The following is a 15,711-nucleotide window of genomic DNA, read 5'->3' on the forward strand; positions in this document are numbered from 1 at the left end:
TCACGCGTCACCTTCAAAACAGTAACTCCTTTGTATGCTTTTGTAAAGATGAGAAGTTAAAGATATGGACTGTTTCTCACGTGATTAAGTAACTTTTTATCCAGAAAAAACAAATAAAACAGAGATTACGTAAAATACAACAAGAAAAAACGTATTATCAAGTCAATTCTTTGTCTTTTATTCCTCACTAGCCTTTTTAAACCATGAATAAGACTGAACAGATTTGATATTCTATTCCACGGCTGCCACATATAGAAAGCCGCTCTGCCTCTAGTTGAATAACTAACTGAAACTGTGGCACCTAAGGAGTTAATCTCATCAGTGTCAGTGAGCTAATAAGCATGCAGCGTGCTGTTTGACCGAGATCTAACTGTGCTCGTGTTTGGCTGTCTCTGGACGCACAGGACATTTCCACCACAGATGGAGTTTATTCCCCAAAGGAGAAAGGACAACGTATGAGAGCAGACCAGCTGAAACTAAAGAATTATACCATCATTTCTTGTTAAAATGGGTTGAACAAATTGGTATCAAATATTGATGCCATATCAAATTTTCAGGGTCCCTCGTGGCTCCATGACCCCTGAATTCTTAAATCCTTCCATTAAAAGAATCCTCTACTATGTCATTCCTCCATTATCTTGCCATGTATTCTGCTCTTTATGGTATTCACTGAGTCATAATGTTCAACAGTCTCCCGAGGCTGTTGACACTTGACTCCTTCTCTCTCTCTGCATGAGATACAGCAGCTGTAGATAATACTTGCACAAAAGCAGCAACAGTTCCTCATTATTCCAGCATAATACGCAATTAGGCAAACGTCAGGTGACCAGGTGAGATAAAGCACGTAGCCACAGAACACACTGGGACGCTCCGTCTTCTGACTCAGACTGTAATGAAGGGTCCACAATAGCCCCACAGTGATGTCCCCGGACCTTGTCCTCTGACTAGATGATGTGGCTTTTCTGAACAGTCACTGAAAATAATGGCAGCAGAACATCCCAGAACATCACACCTGGAGTTTCATTTCAATAATATGAGCCATATATCTCCTTTGGTAGCACACCGCTGTGTTTTCTCTCAAAGGTCCAGCATGTGACATTTAGAATCAGAATCAGAATATCTTATTAATTCCAGGGATAAAATGGCTCAGGTTGAACATTTAGGACGGTTTTTATGGTAAAAAATGTAATTTATTACCCTCAAATATGTGTGTGTGATGTGTTTTAATCGCGAGGGATGCAAATATTATTAATCTGATAACCATAAACCTGTTTAAGTTCAAAATATGGAGCCTCAAAGTAAGTCAGACTGTTTGAAGTGCGTACCAGGTTGTCTAGCAGAGGGCATTGTGAGTGCTGCCTGGCCTGCGTCCATGTCGTCTTTTCTAATCAAAAGACAATGACAGTGATGTTATTTTATTTTGCAGAGTAAATGGAGGACAGAAATCATCCTCAGCTGTTAGCAGCAGTGGCGTATTTACCACAGCAGATAAAAAATGTCCAAAAAAAAATCTCAGAATTGACTTTAACCTCAGAAAGCTGACTTGGATGAATTCTGGCTTCTTCTTCTTTCTCAGAATTCTGACTTAAATCACTTAAATCTCAGAATTCTGAGAAAATAACTCACTGAATTCTTATTTTTATCTTAAAGAAAAAAAATTCAGATTTTTATTTAATATAAATATTTCCAAAAAAGTGTTCACATGTGGCCCTAATCCTCTTCCATACACACACATATTTATTTCATTATTTTGTCTTAAGTCTGCCTCATAGTGCTGAGTAAATGAACAACCACAGTGTGGCGTAATCTTTTTAAATCAAAATCAGCATGGACACAAACAATACATGCAGTGGTAGTTTCTGAAAGCTGAAAGAAGACCTTTGCTTCACGTCTTTTTTGTTTGTCTTGTTTTTGTTCATTTGTCTGTATGAGTGGCTTTAGTATTATTATTATTATTATTGTTATCTGAAGGCCGTTGTGGACAGAACAGATAAGGGAGAATACTCTACGTGAGGTGAGGAAATAGATGGATTATGTGAACTGGGTTCCACCAGAATATGTTTATTGGGCGGATAAAATGACAGGATTTTCATTGCTATATCTGGCTTTCACACTTTTAAAACCCACGTTATTGGATTTAGCAGCTCTCGCTCTCTCTCGCCGTCATATTCTGACTCTGGCCCTCTGTGGTTCCCCCTCTTTCTCTCTCTCTCTCTCTCTCTTTCTCTATCCCTGTATTATATTCCCACTTTTATTGTCCACCTGTCTGTGCAGCTCTTCTCTTCTCCCTCTCACCACTTGCATATCATGTTCTTCCTCTCTGTCCCTCAGTGTTTCTTTCCCTCTCTGTCCTTTCTTTCTTTTTCTTTTTTTGGTTCTTTCCATTTTCCTCCAGGAATATAACAAAAAAAACATTAAAGCAGCTGAAAATACCAGGTCAGAACGTACCACACACACGGACTTCATCATTATTTCAAATTGTCGCACATTATGCTACTCATCTGCTCTTTTCTCCAGCTGAAAATAAAAGCCTCATGAAGTGCCTTCCCTTTTTTTGTGTCATAATTGGGCTCAAGTATCGTAATTGAAAGCTTTTACCTTATTTACAATTTGCTGAATTATTGGAATTGTAGCTCAAATCGGCAGCGTTACGGTGATATCACGTAATTACGCAATGGGGAAAAGAGGGGCAGACGTATTTTTTTGACAATTCTACAGCCATAAAATCTAAATAAATCCAGGCGGCTTGAATATCACGATGGTCATAAGAGAGTTAAGAGTTACTTATTTGGTTGTTTGAATGAATCTGGCGAGTTCACTGCTCCATCAGTAGATGGTTTCCAGTGGGGGCGACGGAAGCTCGAGTTGTCTTTGAACTGCAAGTTTGAGTGTTCGATTCCCAGCTCCGCTAGTCTGGGTGAGACACAGCCAGCAGCGCGTGAACGGGTATAAAAGTGGGACAGAACATGTACCACCAGTGGTACGCAAGCTTCCTCTGGTGGTACATGTTCCTGTCCTGTAGATCCAAAAGATAATAAAAAAGTTAAATGGTCTGTATTCACATTCACACCTATTCACTCAGCACATCTACGTGCAGCACTTTTTCATATCTTGTATACCCGTTCACGCGCTGCCGGCTTTTGAGAACCATGGGTTTTGGCTATATTCTCTGGGTTATATCAGAAGTTGGAGGTTGGAACTGGGAGTGTTTATAAGTTGACCGTGTCTTGGTCGAGAATTCTGGGAAAAAACACGGACACAACCGTATCTCAGGCTAGTCACTGTTAGCAATAGCGATAGTCGATAACAATCTCTACTCAGGGTTTTGCACATGCAAACTGAGTAGCAGCTTGTTCACGGATAAAAATATGAAGATATATGTGAAACAAATATTACAGAAGTGCAATTAATAGTAGTGAAAGTAGTAGAATATTTTTTACAATTAGACGTCCAGGAATCCCATGCCGAGGTTGGTGAAGTTGGAAATCAGAGTTCCCGTTGAAGGAACACCTTCTCAATTTGGAAATTCCTTCAGCTTCAGCCGGAACACACCATCATATTAGCTGTGCCCACTCACTGCTATGTTCTCCCTCACTGATGTCACAGAACCACACTGCTTCTTCTCCTCGTCCTCTCCTGACAACTATTTCTAATTTAACTCAAATGTAATGTCTGGTAAAAGACGTCTTTTCAGCGTACTCTGGAACAGTGTAGGATGACAGCATCCGACAGTCGCTGTAATTAGTGATTATTATGAACACCTGTGAAATGGAGTGGTACGACCGTTAAACATCCCAGCGCTCATGGAATTACTCTCACACCTGGATGGAACTAACTGTTGTATTGTTGTGGCAGGGCGGTGTATACTGTATATCTGTGTCCTGATTTTAACTGCGAATACTCAACAAACACTTACGTTCTGTTGCTCCCATTTTCCTTGAAATGTTCTTGTCCTTTCTGGGAGAAAGTGGAGGATTAGACCTGTTTCTCTTTGACTTTCACACTCAAGAAGCTCCTTCGCTGTTGTCTCCCTAATTTCCCAAGGTCAGCCTTTGTAGCTCGTAGAAATAGCTGAAGGCTTTGGAGATAATCCTGTCGTAGGAACTTCACTCGCAGCCACGTTTGTGAGGATTGCGTAACAGTTTAGCGCTTATCGAATCGCAGCAGAGGGCGAGCGCAATTAAACACAAGATACCATATTTTTCCCCCCACCATTGATGACTCTTTAAATCCATTAGCGTCCTCCAGCTGGTGCGTGTGGACACAAACGAGGCCGTGCTCGCCGCTGCCTACACACATGGACACAGCATTATATCATTAGCAGTGATGAAGTGCTGTGCCGTGGCGTGACCTGCAGCGGCCTAGTTGATCACACTGTCAATTAGTTCTCCTTCGGTCCACTAATTATACTGTCACATCTCATTGATGCGCCATAGAGACTCAATGGGGGGAGAGAGAAAAAACAAAAAACACACACCAACTCCCTGTGTTTCCTGGACCAAGAGGTCAATGAGCTGATTCCCATAGTGTGCTCTGATTTGTTGCATCTGGCGTGGCTGTTTATGTATGGAATTACGTTTGTGTTAATATTTTCAATAGTGCTGTCAGTTTAACTAATTTTTAACACATTTAAACTACATTTGTAGTTTTTTTCACATGCTGTTGCAACAACTAGTAACGTTAGAAAAACTACAACACCACACCGGATCTAGCTAGACCGGAAACAACACAACAGGCACACTGCACACACTTGTTTGGGCTTGCCGGCCAGAGAGTAGTAGACTAACGTTAAGTTTTGAGTGGATGGCGAGCGCCTGGATCATTTCCAGACACACTCCACACATCCAAGTAATGATATATGCTGTGTTACCAACCAAGCTGGCAGACCCCCGAAGACCGCTAGCTCCTTTAGCTCGGATTAGCTCGTTACAGCAACAACACATTAAACCACGGGACTCCGTCTGCGTTGAGGAACGGCACTTTATTGACAGCACTGCAGGGTGATACACAGCCTCTTGTATTATTGTGCGGCTCTCACAATAAGAGGAATATCTCAAAATATGCAGGGTGACAGAGATATTGTCTCAATAAAGCAAGCCGATCCACTTTTCTATGTTGATAAGAGCATTAAAATGAGAAAAAATAATGTGACAAAAAGAAATCAAGGGACATTTAGAATAGATAAAAATGTGCGATTAATTGCGATTAATCAATCGTTTGAAAGCACTAATTTTCAAACAACACTTTATGAATTGAGCAAACAAAAATTAACCACAAAACCAAAATACACAAATTGCATTTGTTTGAAAAAACACGTTTTGTTTGCAATGATCGGGAATTTTGTTTGCTCCGACTCTTTTGTGCTCTCTCACTTTTCATTCTTTGTGCCGCGGGTTTTTGTTTCAAATTCTGACCATGGGCGGGGCTTAGGAAGCTGCCTGCTGATTGGCTACTGAGTTTTGGAGTGACAGCTCAATGGACCAGAAGTAGTCACAGGCGCTGTCCGTCTTCTCCAAGTAACGTTTAAGAGTTAGATGCTTACAATTATTTTGTCGGAGTTCCAGATGGACAGCGACTCCAAGCCTGTGACTACTTTTGTTCCAAACTATTATTATATTGATATATTATTACAAAACTTACTTATTAGCAACCTCTTGCAATCACTGTATTTGGATCAAATGTATAAATTTTTCAAAATAATAACCATAAAAAGCTTAATTTTCAGTAATTTAAGTATGTTGATGTATTTCTTCGTTTTTCTCAGCACCATGGTCTTGTAAAAACACTCACCACTCGAGTGGTGGAGAGAAAAAAAGCACTATAGCGCATGATATACAGTTATAAAATGTGCTTTTGTAATTTTCTAATTTACATTTTCTTCTTTTTACAGTTCAACAGATGAAAAATTCCGCTGGAACAACCAAGGTAAGAGTCCTCACACAACTTTATACTTTATATGTTTTTGTCTGTTGTTTTCATTATTTATAAACATTTCCACTGCAAAAACCAACCATCATTCATTTAAAACATACTGAAGAAATACTTCTGCAGTTATCATGTTGAATTCAAATCCCTTCTCGGCTCCAAAACAAAAATAAGAACTCTCCTGTCTGTCTGATTCCCATTAACCAAACCCCCTGTTTGACAGCCGAGTAAAGGTCAAAACAGCATTTGCAAATAATCCCCAGTGTTTACACCAGAGATAATAAACCTCATCATCTCACTCACAAAAATCTTCCTCTGACACAAACTCTCTCTGTCCTCCAAACGAAATTGCACATTTATGGAATTCACAACATACAGTGTATTGAGATAAAAGCAAATGTGTGCATAATACGATGTTGCTGATGAGTTATACAGGAAATTACTGATGAATCACAGTCATATAAGATAAGTACATGTTTCTGTGTCTGTGATTATCATGAAATGCCATTTCACTTTGATGTTATGTATTGGATAATGACAAGGGGAGATATCGAGGAAATTACTGTTAAGTCACTGTAGCAGAAGACACAAGTACTAGTATATACAGTCATGTACAGCACAAAACTACAAATACACAAAACACTCACATATTGAATCGTTAAATCAGACAATTCTTTGTAAAAGTTACAAGAACTGCTGGAGTTTTAACCCAATTATTAATTAATTTCAGCTGTTTTGGTTGGTGAAGGTGACTCACACTATAAATTGTAAACCAAAGTCATGAGATCAATATATAGATCATACTGCTCAGTTATCGGTCAGATATTCAGACTGGAGCATTGGCATAGGTTCATGTCCATCTTCCCTGCTGCCCTGGGGATGAGCGGCCGTTGCGTGGACGTGGTGGAGCAGCTTTAGCTCCTGTGTTCTCGTCCACTTTTCCCTAGTGAGGAGCTGAGAGAATTGGGAAGAGAACCACTAATAGAACAGAATCAGAGAACTTAAACTGTCCATCCTCCGGGGTCTGGGAGGTCCTAAGTCTAGCTTCTTGACACTGCCGAGGATGAGAGAAACACCTCCTTCCCATAGTCAAGAATCTGCGGCTTTGTGGTGCTTGATGCTGACGATGCTGTGCTAAATATGCAAGTTTACTTGACACTTTTCCATGACTGCGTAGTACCTCCTCAACGTCGGCGGAGTCTTCATAGGACGGGTTATTTTATACAAGTCCGGTTTGCTCGGTCCAGCTCTCTCTATATCCTCTCGTCAGCCACCATACACAGTTTGTCTGCACCTCGTCGACAGACTGCGGTTTGATTCTTGTGTCAGACGTCACTGACCAATCAGTGGCTGGCAGTGTGTTGACGTCACAGTTTAGTATCGGCTCAGCTCGCTTAGAACCTCACCAGAGCATGTACCAAAAAAAGCACCAGGTAACAGGTACTATCACTCATTGAGTCGAGTCGAGCTATGTAGTGCTTCAATTGTATCATGCAAAAGCACCATTAGACACGGCAGATGGACCAACCCCCCCCTTATCACCGACTCTCGTCCTGGTTCTTCCTTCTCCTCACATGTGGATGTAGATGAGAACATTGAGGCTGTCGCTGTAAATACTGTGGATGGAGTTCACCCCAGTGATGAACCACTCCAGAGGTCACTTGCAAACACCAGAGTTCTTTGGTCCACACGAGAGGTCTCAGGCTGCACCAACCCAAACAAATCGTACTAAGGAGGTAAACACACCAGGGTTAAACGTGGCTGGTGTGAACGGACCCTCAGATTCCCCACAAACCAAACGCTCTTCTGACAGCCGAGTAAAGGTCAAACAGCATTTGCAGTTATTTCTGTGCATTTAGTTTTACTTTAGTTTGTGGTGCCAGATGTTTTCAGTGAAGGACAAAAATAATCGATGAGGCCTTCAGACGATTACAAAGTCGAAGCCGAACACTTTTCACTCTTCTGGACTGGACAAGTTCTTAGACAGGATTTTAGCTGAAAGTCTTCCCCCCCCCCCCATCTTTTCTCTCTCCTCTCAGTCTTGTCGAGATGTGAAGGGTGCTGAGAGTAGATTGATTATCTGAGTGCAGGGTTGCTGACCTCTGCTAACAAAGAGGCGACTGGAGGTCTGTGGTCAGAGCGCCTCATACACCAGGCCTTCAGTGTCTGCCGAGCTCTTCAACCATCTGCTCCGTGAGAAGGGAACAGTTTTTTCTCGCTCCAATCAGACTATTTGATCTGGAGAATCATTAAAAACCCATCACTTCTGGATCAAACAGGATTAAAAATGAGTTTGGGCGAGGGTGAGAGTAAAAATCCAGCGTAATGCCGCAGACTGCTCTGGAAATCTTTCCACCAGCAGCATCAATATCGTTCTGCAATTGCATCAGTCGGAGTCAATAAAATCAGCCTCCTAAATCCACACACTAAGGCCTCTACTATTACCATTCCTCTGCCTCTCTCTCACAGAGAGATTAATGTCGCTCCCAAGGCTCATTTTTAAGGTTTTTTACCCTCTTTGGCAAAACTCCACGAAACTGATTTGAAGACACTGGGCGTGTTATCAGCCTCCCTCTGACAGACAAATGGCCTGCTATCCAAGGCCGCTGCCTATAGATCTCCATCCCACGTGATTCGTTTTTTTTTCCTTTTGACACAAAGCTTACTATCACATTTTACTTTGCAATGATGCATGAATAAATCCTCCCTTATTTTTGTCGTTGTTGATAATTTGTAGCAAAGTTTAGGCCGGAGGCGAAGCTCTGCTTAACTCTAAAATGTCATAAAATAAACCATCAAATATGTACATTTCATGACTCAAAATTTGCTCAAACACGATTCTTTGGTTTTATTACTATAACCGAGCGGTTATTTATTCACCTTAAACTGTTTCTGGACTTGTTTTTCCTGCATACACAATAGTCACTGAGCCAATCTTATATAGCACCACTTCCTTTCAACCTGGCTTTCAAAATAAGAGCCACTGACTTTGGCTTTTTACTACTTCTCATATAAAACTTTTGCAATAACACTTAAAAAACATGAAAAAAAGCATTGAGTCAGTAGCTTGTAAAATAAAATAAAAAAAAACTTTAAATTAGCCTCAACACAGTGAAAGGTGTCACCAGTAGAATGTCAATGTCTTCAATGCATCTTTTCTCTGTCTATTTTTTTGCCAGGAATCACATGTGTCACACGTTTAAAAATAGGCAAGACGCCCTAAAACGAGACACGTGTCTCACGCGTAAAGTGTGAACACTAATTTGTCAACATTAGCGCTGGAAATAAAGACGTGCCGTGTGAACCCGGCGTTAGAGTAAGCTGAGTGTAACACAGCCTTTATTTATGGTTACAGGAAATGACAGAAGTTATCATTATCATCGTAGAGTTACCACCAGCACTTGTATGTGTTATAAACTTCATCAAGAACGACTCATCAGTTCTTCTTAGTTCAATTCTTATTGAACTGTAACCACTGATAACTGTTTACATAATCCGTAATTAGGCTTACACGTTAAAAACACCTATTTATTATGAAATGAAATTACAATGCATTTCCATTGGACTAATGTTTCACTAACAGAACTTGAAATGGCGTGACAGAACCCGACCTGAGCGTCTTTAGGCTCGACTGTGAGATAATCAGAGAGGCCTTGGCTGCAGAGCAGACAACCAATTTGTTTCTGACTTAGGCTCCAAATGTTTTTAGGGGTGAATAATATGTGGCAGAAAATGACATTTAAATTGAGATTATTAAGCAGGTGGAATAAACCCGGGCTCTGCTTCTTTTTCTGTTTTTATTAAATAAAAGCACATTCATATGTCTCTGAAAATCGTACTGTCCATAAAAAACATACAATTTTTTCTAATTTCAAGCAAATTTAAACACATAGGATGGACAGAAATTCGAATAACCTTATCAATGAAACATAATCAATCTTAGTGCGTGTTAAGCAAGTTAGCAAAGCAGGTGATTTCTACGGACTTTGTCGCTGTTTTTATTTTGTATTTTTCATATTTTTAGGTTGTGGAAAGTCGGCACAATTAGCATGTCCACAATGACTATAGCCTTTGAAAGACACAGAGGTCGGGGACTCGAGTCATGTGACTTAAGTCGCAAATTTGAGGATGTGAGACTTGCTTGACTCACGTTGGTGAAATGACTCGACTCAAACACTGGGTGTCTGCTTTTTTTGCTGCCTTGTGATTTGAAGTGTCGAATGGAATGGAATCATAGTGGTGTTGGTGTAACCCGGTTGCCAGGTTTGTACGCAAGCCCGCAAAAGCAGACACCCAGCGTTTTCTGTGTTTCCACAACAAATTGCAACGTTAACCGCTAAATATTTGAGAAAATGAAAATATTCCATAAGTGTTTCTGTTACTGACAAAACTCTAGCAGTTCAAAATTACTGTCCTTTTTTTTTTTTGCATATTTAAATGTGGAATATCTGGAAAATCATATATATATTATGATTTATAATCATCTATATCAGGGGTGTCCCTGATTTATTTATTTTTTTAACAAGGGCCAGATTTGTCAATGGTCCCTTCAGACCTTTTTTTTTTTTTTTGAAAGTTACTCAGTAAAAGTTACAAACAAATGCCCTGTTTTATAATTATATTATTTTCATTCTCACAATTATCATTTTTAAATGTCAAATCTAAGCCACGCAGGAGTGAAAAAATTTAAACATTCTCCCTTTCTTTCACAGCTGGAGTCAGATAACATAAAAACTTAATACCAGCTGAACTAATGGGGACATATGACCAAAACTGATTTTCTGTCCCGCTCCGTTTCAGGCCATAAATAATACATTATAAAACCAAAGCTTACCGAGGACCGTGATTGTCCCACGGACATGCCTGATCTATATTCATGCTTCCTGTCTTGTAACTTGCTTGATTCTTGCAAGAATGACTTTGAACTCGCTTGAGACTTGAAGGTTTAGACTTGCATATGTGTGACTATGGACCTATAGAGACATGTTGTATCTGCTCATGTAAAAGCCATCGTAGTCTCCTGATGATGAATCATACAACCTTTAACCCCTTATTATCTCCAAATGGAAATGGTTAAGGAAAGGGTTAGAAACAGAAAAGAGAAATGACATTAGTGGGCCACTAGTGTGTATGTTGTGTCCTGTTATTTTCATTGTGGTTTGCTTCATGTCTTTGTGCATACAGATGGACAGAAGGACATAGAAGAGGAGTTGACAACAGGCCTGGAGCTGGTGGATTCCTGCATTCGATCACTTCAGGAGTCAGGCATCTTGGACTCACAGGACACTTCGGCAGGAGACAGTAAGAATGTCCAGAGTTTCTTTTCTCTCCTTGCTCTTTTTTCCTCCTCACATTTACATTCAAGCATAGAGTGTTGGGGTTTCTTTTCAGCTTCACCCTGCACTCATGCCTTTTCTTCAGTAGTTAACCTCATGGGAAAGAAGTAGGTGTCAGGAGACATGCAGAGACGTGCTGTTGGTTTGATATGCTAATCTATGCTAGCTGAGGTGTCAGCTGGCCTGCTGACACACACACACACACGTTTGTACTTCCATGTTTGTGAGGACATTCATTCACATTATACATTCCCACAGTGGTGGGAAATTCCATTAAAATTCAGGGAGGTCCAGATAGAGTGTAGAATTATGATTCAATGCTGTGAATATCTGTGTTAACATACCGTTTTTATAGTGACTTTTTTAATTATAAATACCTATATTCATAGATGTAAAAATGCATCTTTATTATTTATTTATGTTTATTAGACGCTCATTGTGGATCTAATAAAGGACTTATTTTATATTATGAATATGGATGCATATTTAATTCCATTATTTGTAGTGAGTACAACTGAAGCTGATGTTAATGTTTAGTGTTTGCTGTCTGCGGCGAGGTTTACGTCACATGGACGTCTTCGTTTTTTTTGTTTTTTTTTTAGGGCTAAGATTTTTCAAGTTTTCAAATTTCAAATTTCAAACTTCAAACTTAAACTTAAACTTAAACTTAAACTTAAACTTAAACTTAAACTTTAACCACTTCCTCAGAAATGAACCAGGTTTTGGTCTCCGTGAGGACTACTGGTCGTGACAAGTAGACAGTAGAAAAGACAACTTTTTTTTATACCATAGTGAGGATACATATTGACATAATGATTCCCTAGCCCCTTACCCTAACCTTAACCATCACAACTAAGTGCCTAACCTTAAGCCTTACGCTAGCCTAAACCCTAAACCCTAAAAAAACCTTTTATGTTGTGGGACCCAGATTGTTCGTTTTTTTTGGACCTCACACACAGTCAAGCTGAGCAGATGAAGTGTGGTCACAGCAGTGGTGAATGCTGAGTGCCTTCATGCGTCAGCCTGCTGTTGTGTGTCGGTGTGCATGTTAATATCTGTGTATATGACTTTGATAGACACAGCTATTTTCATGCAGTCATCTCTCTCTCACTCTCTATCTCTCTTCCTCCCAACTGCCTCCAATAGCAACCTAAAAATAGACGCCTGATTAAATATTTAAATATGTCAATAGAAGAGGGTGGGCGTGAAGAAAAGCCACTCACTTGACTTCCTGTGTGTGCCTTAAAGAAAAAAGAAAAAACCCAGATGAATGAGCTCGAGTGACTCTCTCTGGGAATTCATGCACCTACTGTATATGCAGATGTGCTGTGTGTTCATGCGCATGATCGTTCAGATCTGGGTCATACTTTGCACATTCTATATGTAGCTGTTGCACTTCCATTCATACTAAAATGAGGGCTGACGTCACTTTAGCATTAGCATGTGTGGTTCAGGAGGGTCATGAACTGTTGAGGTTCTCGAGTACGTTTGCAGAGGGTCCACGAGCACCTCCAAAGACATAGGCAGATGATATTATTAAAGTTATATATAATATAAACATAATATGTGTAATATAATACCATAGCAGACATGGGAAGCATGACCCAGGCCTAAGCAGAAGTAGCCTAAGTAGTGTGTGTCTAAGTGTGTACTTGTTAGTGTATCTTCTTCTTCAAAAAAAAAGCCCATTTAGAGAGTGAGGACATTTTGTCTGGTCCTCACTTTAAGGGGCTTTTTGATGGAATTGGATTTAGGTTAAGGGTTAAGATTTGGCAATTAGTTGTGATGGTTAAGATAAGAGCTTGCTTACTAAAATGATAGCTTGCTTGATAAAATGATAGTTTGCTCGCTAAAATGATAGATAGATAGATAGATAGATAGATAGATAGATAGATAGATAGATAGATAGATAGATAGATAGATAGATAGATAGATAGATAGATAGATAGGTAAAATGAGAATACACACACACACTTTCCCTGTCCATGTAGCCTTCAGTGTTTTCCATTTGAGAGCTAATGTATTTATTTATGAGGCCTTTCATGTTATTATACTCTGCAAAACTCCCATCCATCCATTGCATTTTGCTTGTGTGTATTGGACATGGAGGCCTTGACCTAGTAAACTTCATCTGTACCTCATGTTTTAAATAATGCACAGTTGATTCTCAAAGTGCACACGAAAGCCATTTGTTGCACTTGAAGTGAGTTTTCACTTTGGTCCGTCTTTAGTTTTTGATGTGCTTATGCAGAGTGACTGCATTTGCTGTGAGCTGCCGACTTTAATAAAACACTGACTCCACTATGATCCATAATCACAAATAATCACAACAGGTCAGTGACACTTTCTACATTCATGACAGTGTTGACGTATACACAGGGATGTGGAGTAGGTGGAAAAATGGGTCAAATAAGTAAAAAGGCAGCAAGAAAGCAAGTGATGGAGAGAGTGAGACAGGAAGACAAAAGGGAGGAGTGTGTTTTAAATGGAGCTCAGGAACAGAGTGAGATTTAAGGGTCACAGAACATAAAAGGAAAAGAGTCGAGAGAGCCTGGAATAACAGAGTGGGCAAAAAAGCAAATGGGTGTCTCACAGAGGAGGACAAGGAGTTCTAATTTAATTACAGCTTTCAGCCGTCTCTTCTCTTCTCTTCTCTTCTCTTCTCTTCTCTTCTCTTCTCTTCTCTTCTCTTCTCTTCTCTTCTCTTCTCTTTCTTCTCATCATTCAAGGTCTGCTATAAACTGGCAGAGATTTGCTGTCTTCACATTTATTCTTTCAGAGCACTGTATGACGTGAAGTGTTGGAAAACACCTTCAAGGCCACGCCGTGTGCTTTTGTGATGATAAATATCGGCTTGAAACCAAACATGTACGTGTTTAGGTTTTTGACTTTTAATTCTTCTTCTTCTTTGCCCCCCCCCCCCCCCCCTTTCACATCAGGACAAGGACTCCTGTCGCAAAGTGCTCTACAGCTCAACAACCAGGATGCCTATGCGGGAGCTGGTTACCATAGTAACCAAGGCCTCATACTCGGGGAGTCGGTGACAGGTCGCAGTGGGCAAGTTGGAGGAGCAGTTCACAGCTACAACCAGGTAAACACACACATTAAAGTCTGATCACGTTTTTTTGCCTTTTTCTCTACGGAGCTCCCCCTACAGTTTCGGAGTACATATTTTTTTTACAAACATCCATCCATTATTTATGTTTTTAACCTCACATGATTTTGTTTTCAATCGTTTTGCCGACGCCTCACTCCCTCCGACAGCGGTTCACTCTGCTTCTTTTCCGCCGTAGTGAACGTCTAAAATAGCGCTATCAATGCCTTGATCATTGCGTGCGTGTTTTTCCGTTCGAGCCGAGACTTTGTGAGACCTCCTGATCTTGCAAGTTTGGTTCTCCGTTAACAGACAGTAGGGGGACAGTGCAGACAGTCTTCCCACAACAAGACATTCAAGCATCACCATGACTCCGAAACTGTTGAATTAGGCTAAAAATCCTCCATAGTTCCACTTCAACACTCACTTCCCACTAAGATTTGTGTATCCATTCAGATGTAACTGAATGAATTTGGTGATGGTAGTCTTCAGACTCAAACATCAACTCTCATTGTGGAATAAAGACGGAGCATTTACAAATGCTCCGCATTTTCTTCTCAGTTTCTTAATCTTCCTCCAATTCTCTACTTCAAATTTCATTTTGAGTTTTGTGGGCGGGGACAGTAGCTCATATTCCCTTCCTTCGTTTGGTCACTTAACACTCACTTCTCCCCCAGGGCTGTGCTAAACAAATTTATACGGCAGAATATCCCGAGGTACACTTTTCTCCTCCTCCTCCTCCTCCTCCATCTCCTGTCCCCTCTCCGTGTTGTCTCACTCTTCTCGTTTTATCTCTCTTTCACCTTTCTTCCATCCTCCTTCATTTACATGCCTTTGTACTTCTCTCTCTCTCTCCCTCTCTCTCTCATTACCTGACCTCCTGCTTTCCCCTCACTCCTCTCATCACCGCACATCTGTCCCTCTCTAGGTGACATCCAGCCGTGCAGCTGCCCAGTTAGCGGCGACAGACTCTCCGTCGCAGTCCCAGAGAGACTCATTTGCCCAGCAGGCTCATGGCAGCGCCTTCCACATGCCCAGTGACGGTGGACCTGCACCTGTTGGACCATCCATGTACTACTCCTGTGCCACGTTACCTGCTCAGGTAGAAAATCCCTGAAGACATTACTGGTTTGATGGATTCTTCTTCTTCGTCTCAGATTGATGACAAATTAAAGGAAATACGTGACACATGAGGAGAAACAGGAAGACATTGCAAGACATGAAGTATCAGGCACTCGTATGCTTTATCCTTCACAGTCAACTCATCTCAGCCTATTTGAAGAAAAACATTTAGTTCCACATAAATTCCCATGAAGCACTGAAGCTGTTTCTGGGGGAATGTGGTGAACTTTAATA

The 15,711-nt window shown here is 40.6% G+C and overlaps 1 protein-coding gene across 7 annotated transcripts in view; it reads left to right on the forward strand.

The window, feature by feature from the left end:
• Positions 1-15,711, forward strand: part of ctnnd2b (catenin (cadherin-associated protein), delta 2b) — a 135,503-nt gene that overhangs the window by 62,139 nt on the left and 57,653 nt on the right. For all 7 annotated transcript variants that reach the window (XM_058627597.1, XM_058627605.1, XM_058627589.1 and 4 more), the window contains 4 exons: positions 5,891-5,925; positions 11,110-11,226; positions 14,201-14,352; positions 15,284-15,457. In XM_058627597.1, the coding sequence (XP_058483580.1) occupies positions 5,891-5,925; positions 11,110-11,226; positions 14,201-14,352; positions 15,284-15,457 (478 nt within the window). The remainder of the gene's footprint in view (positions 1-5,890; positions 5,926-11,109; positions 11,227-14,200; positions 14,353-15,283; positions 15,458-15,711) is intronic.

Source organism: Solea solea, chromosome 1 (genome assembly GCF_958295425.1).
Source record: "Solea solea chromosome 1, fSolSol10.1, whole genome shotgun sequence".
NCBI classification, from domain to species: Eukaryota; Metazoa; Chordata; class Actinopteri; order Pleuronectiformes; family Soleidae; genus Solea; species Solea solea.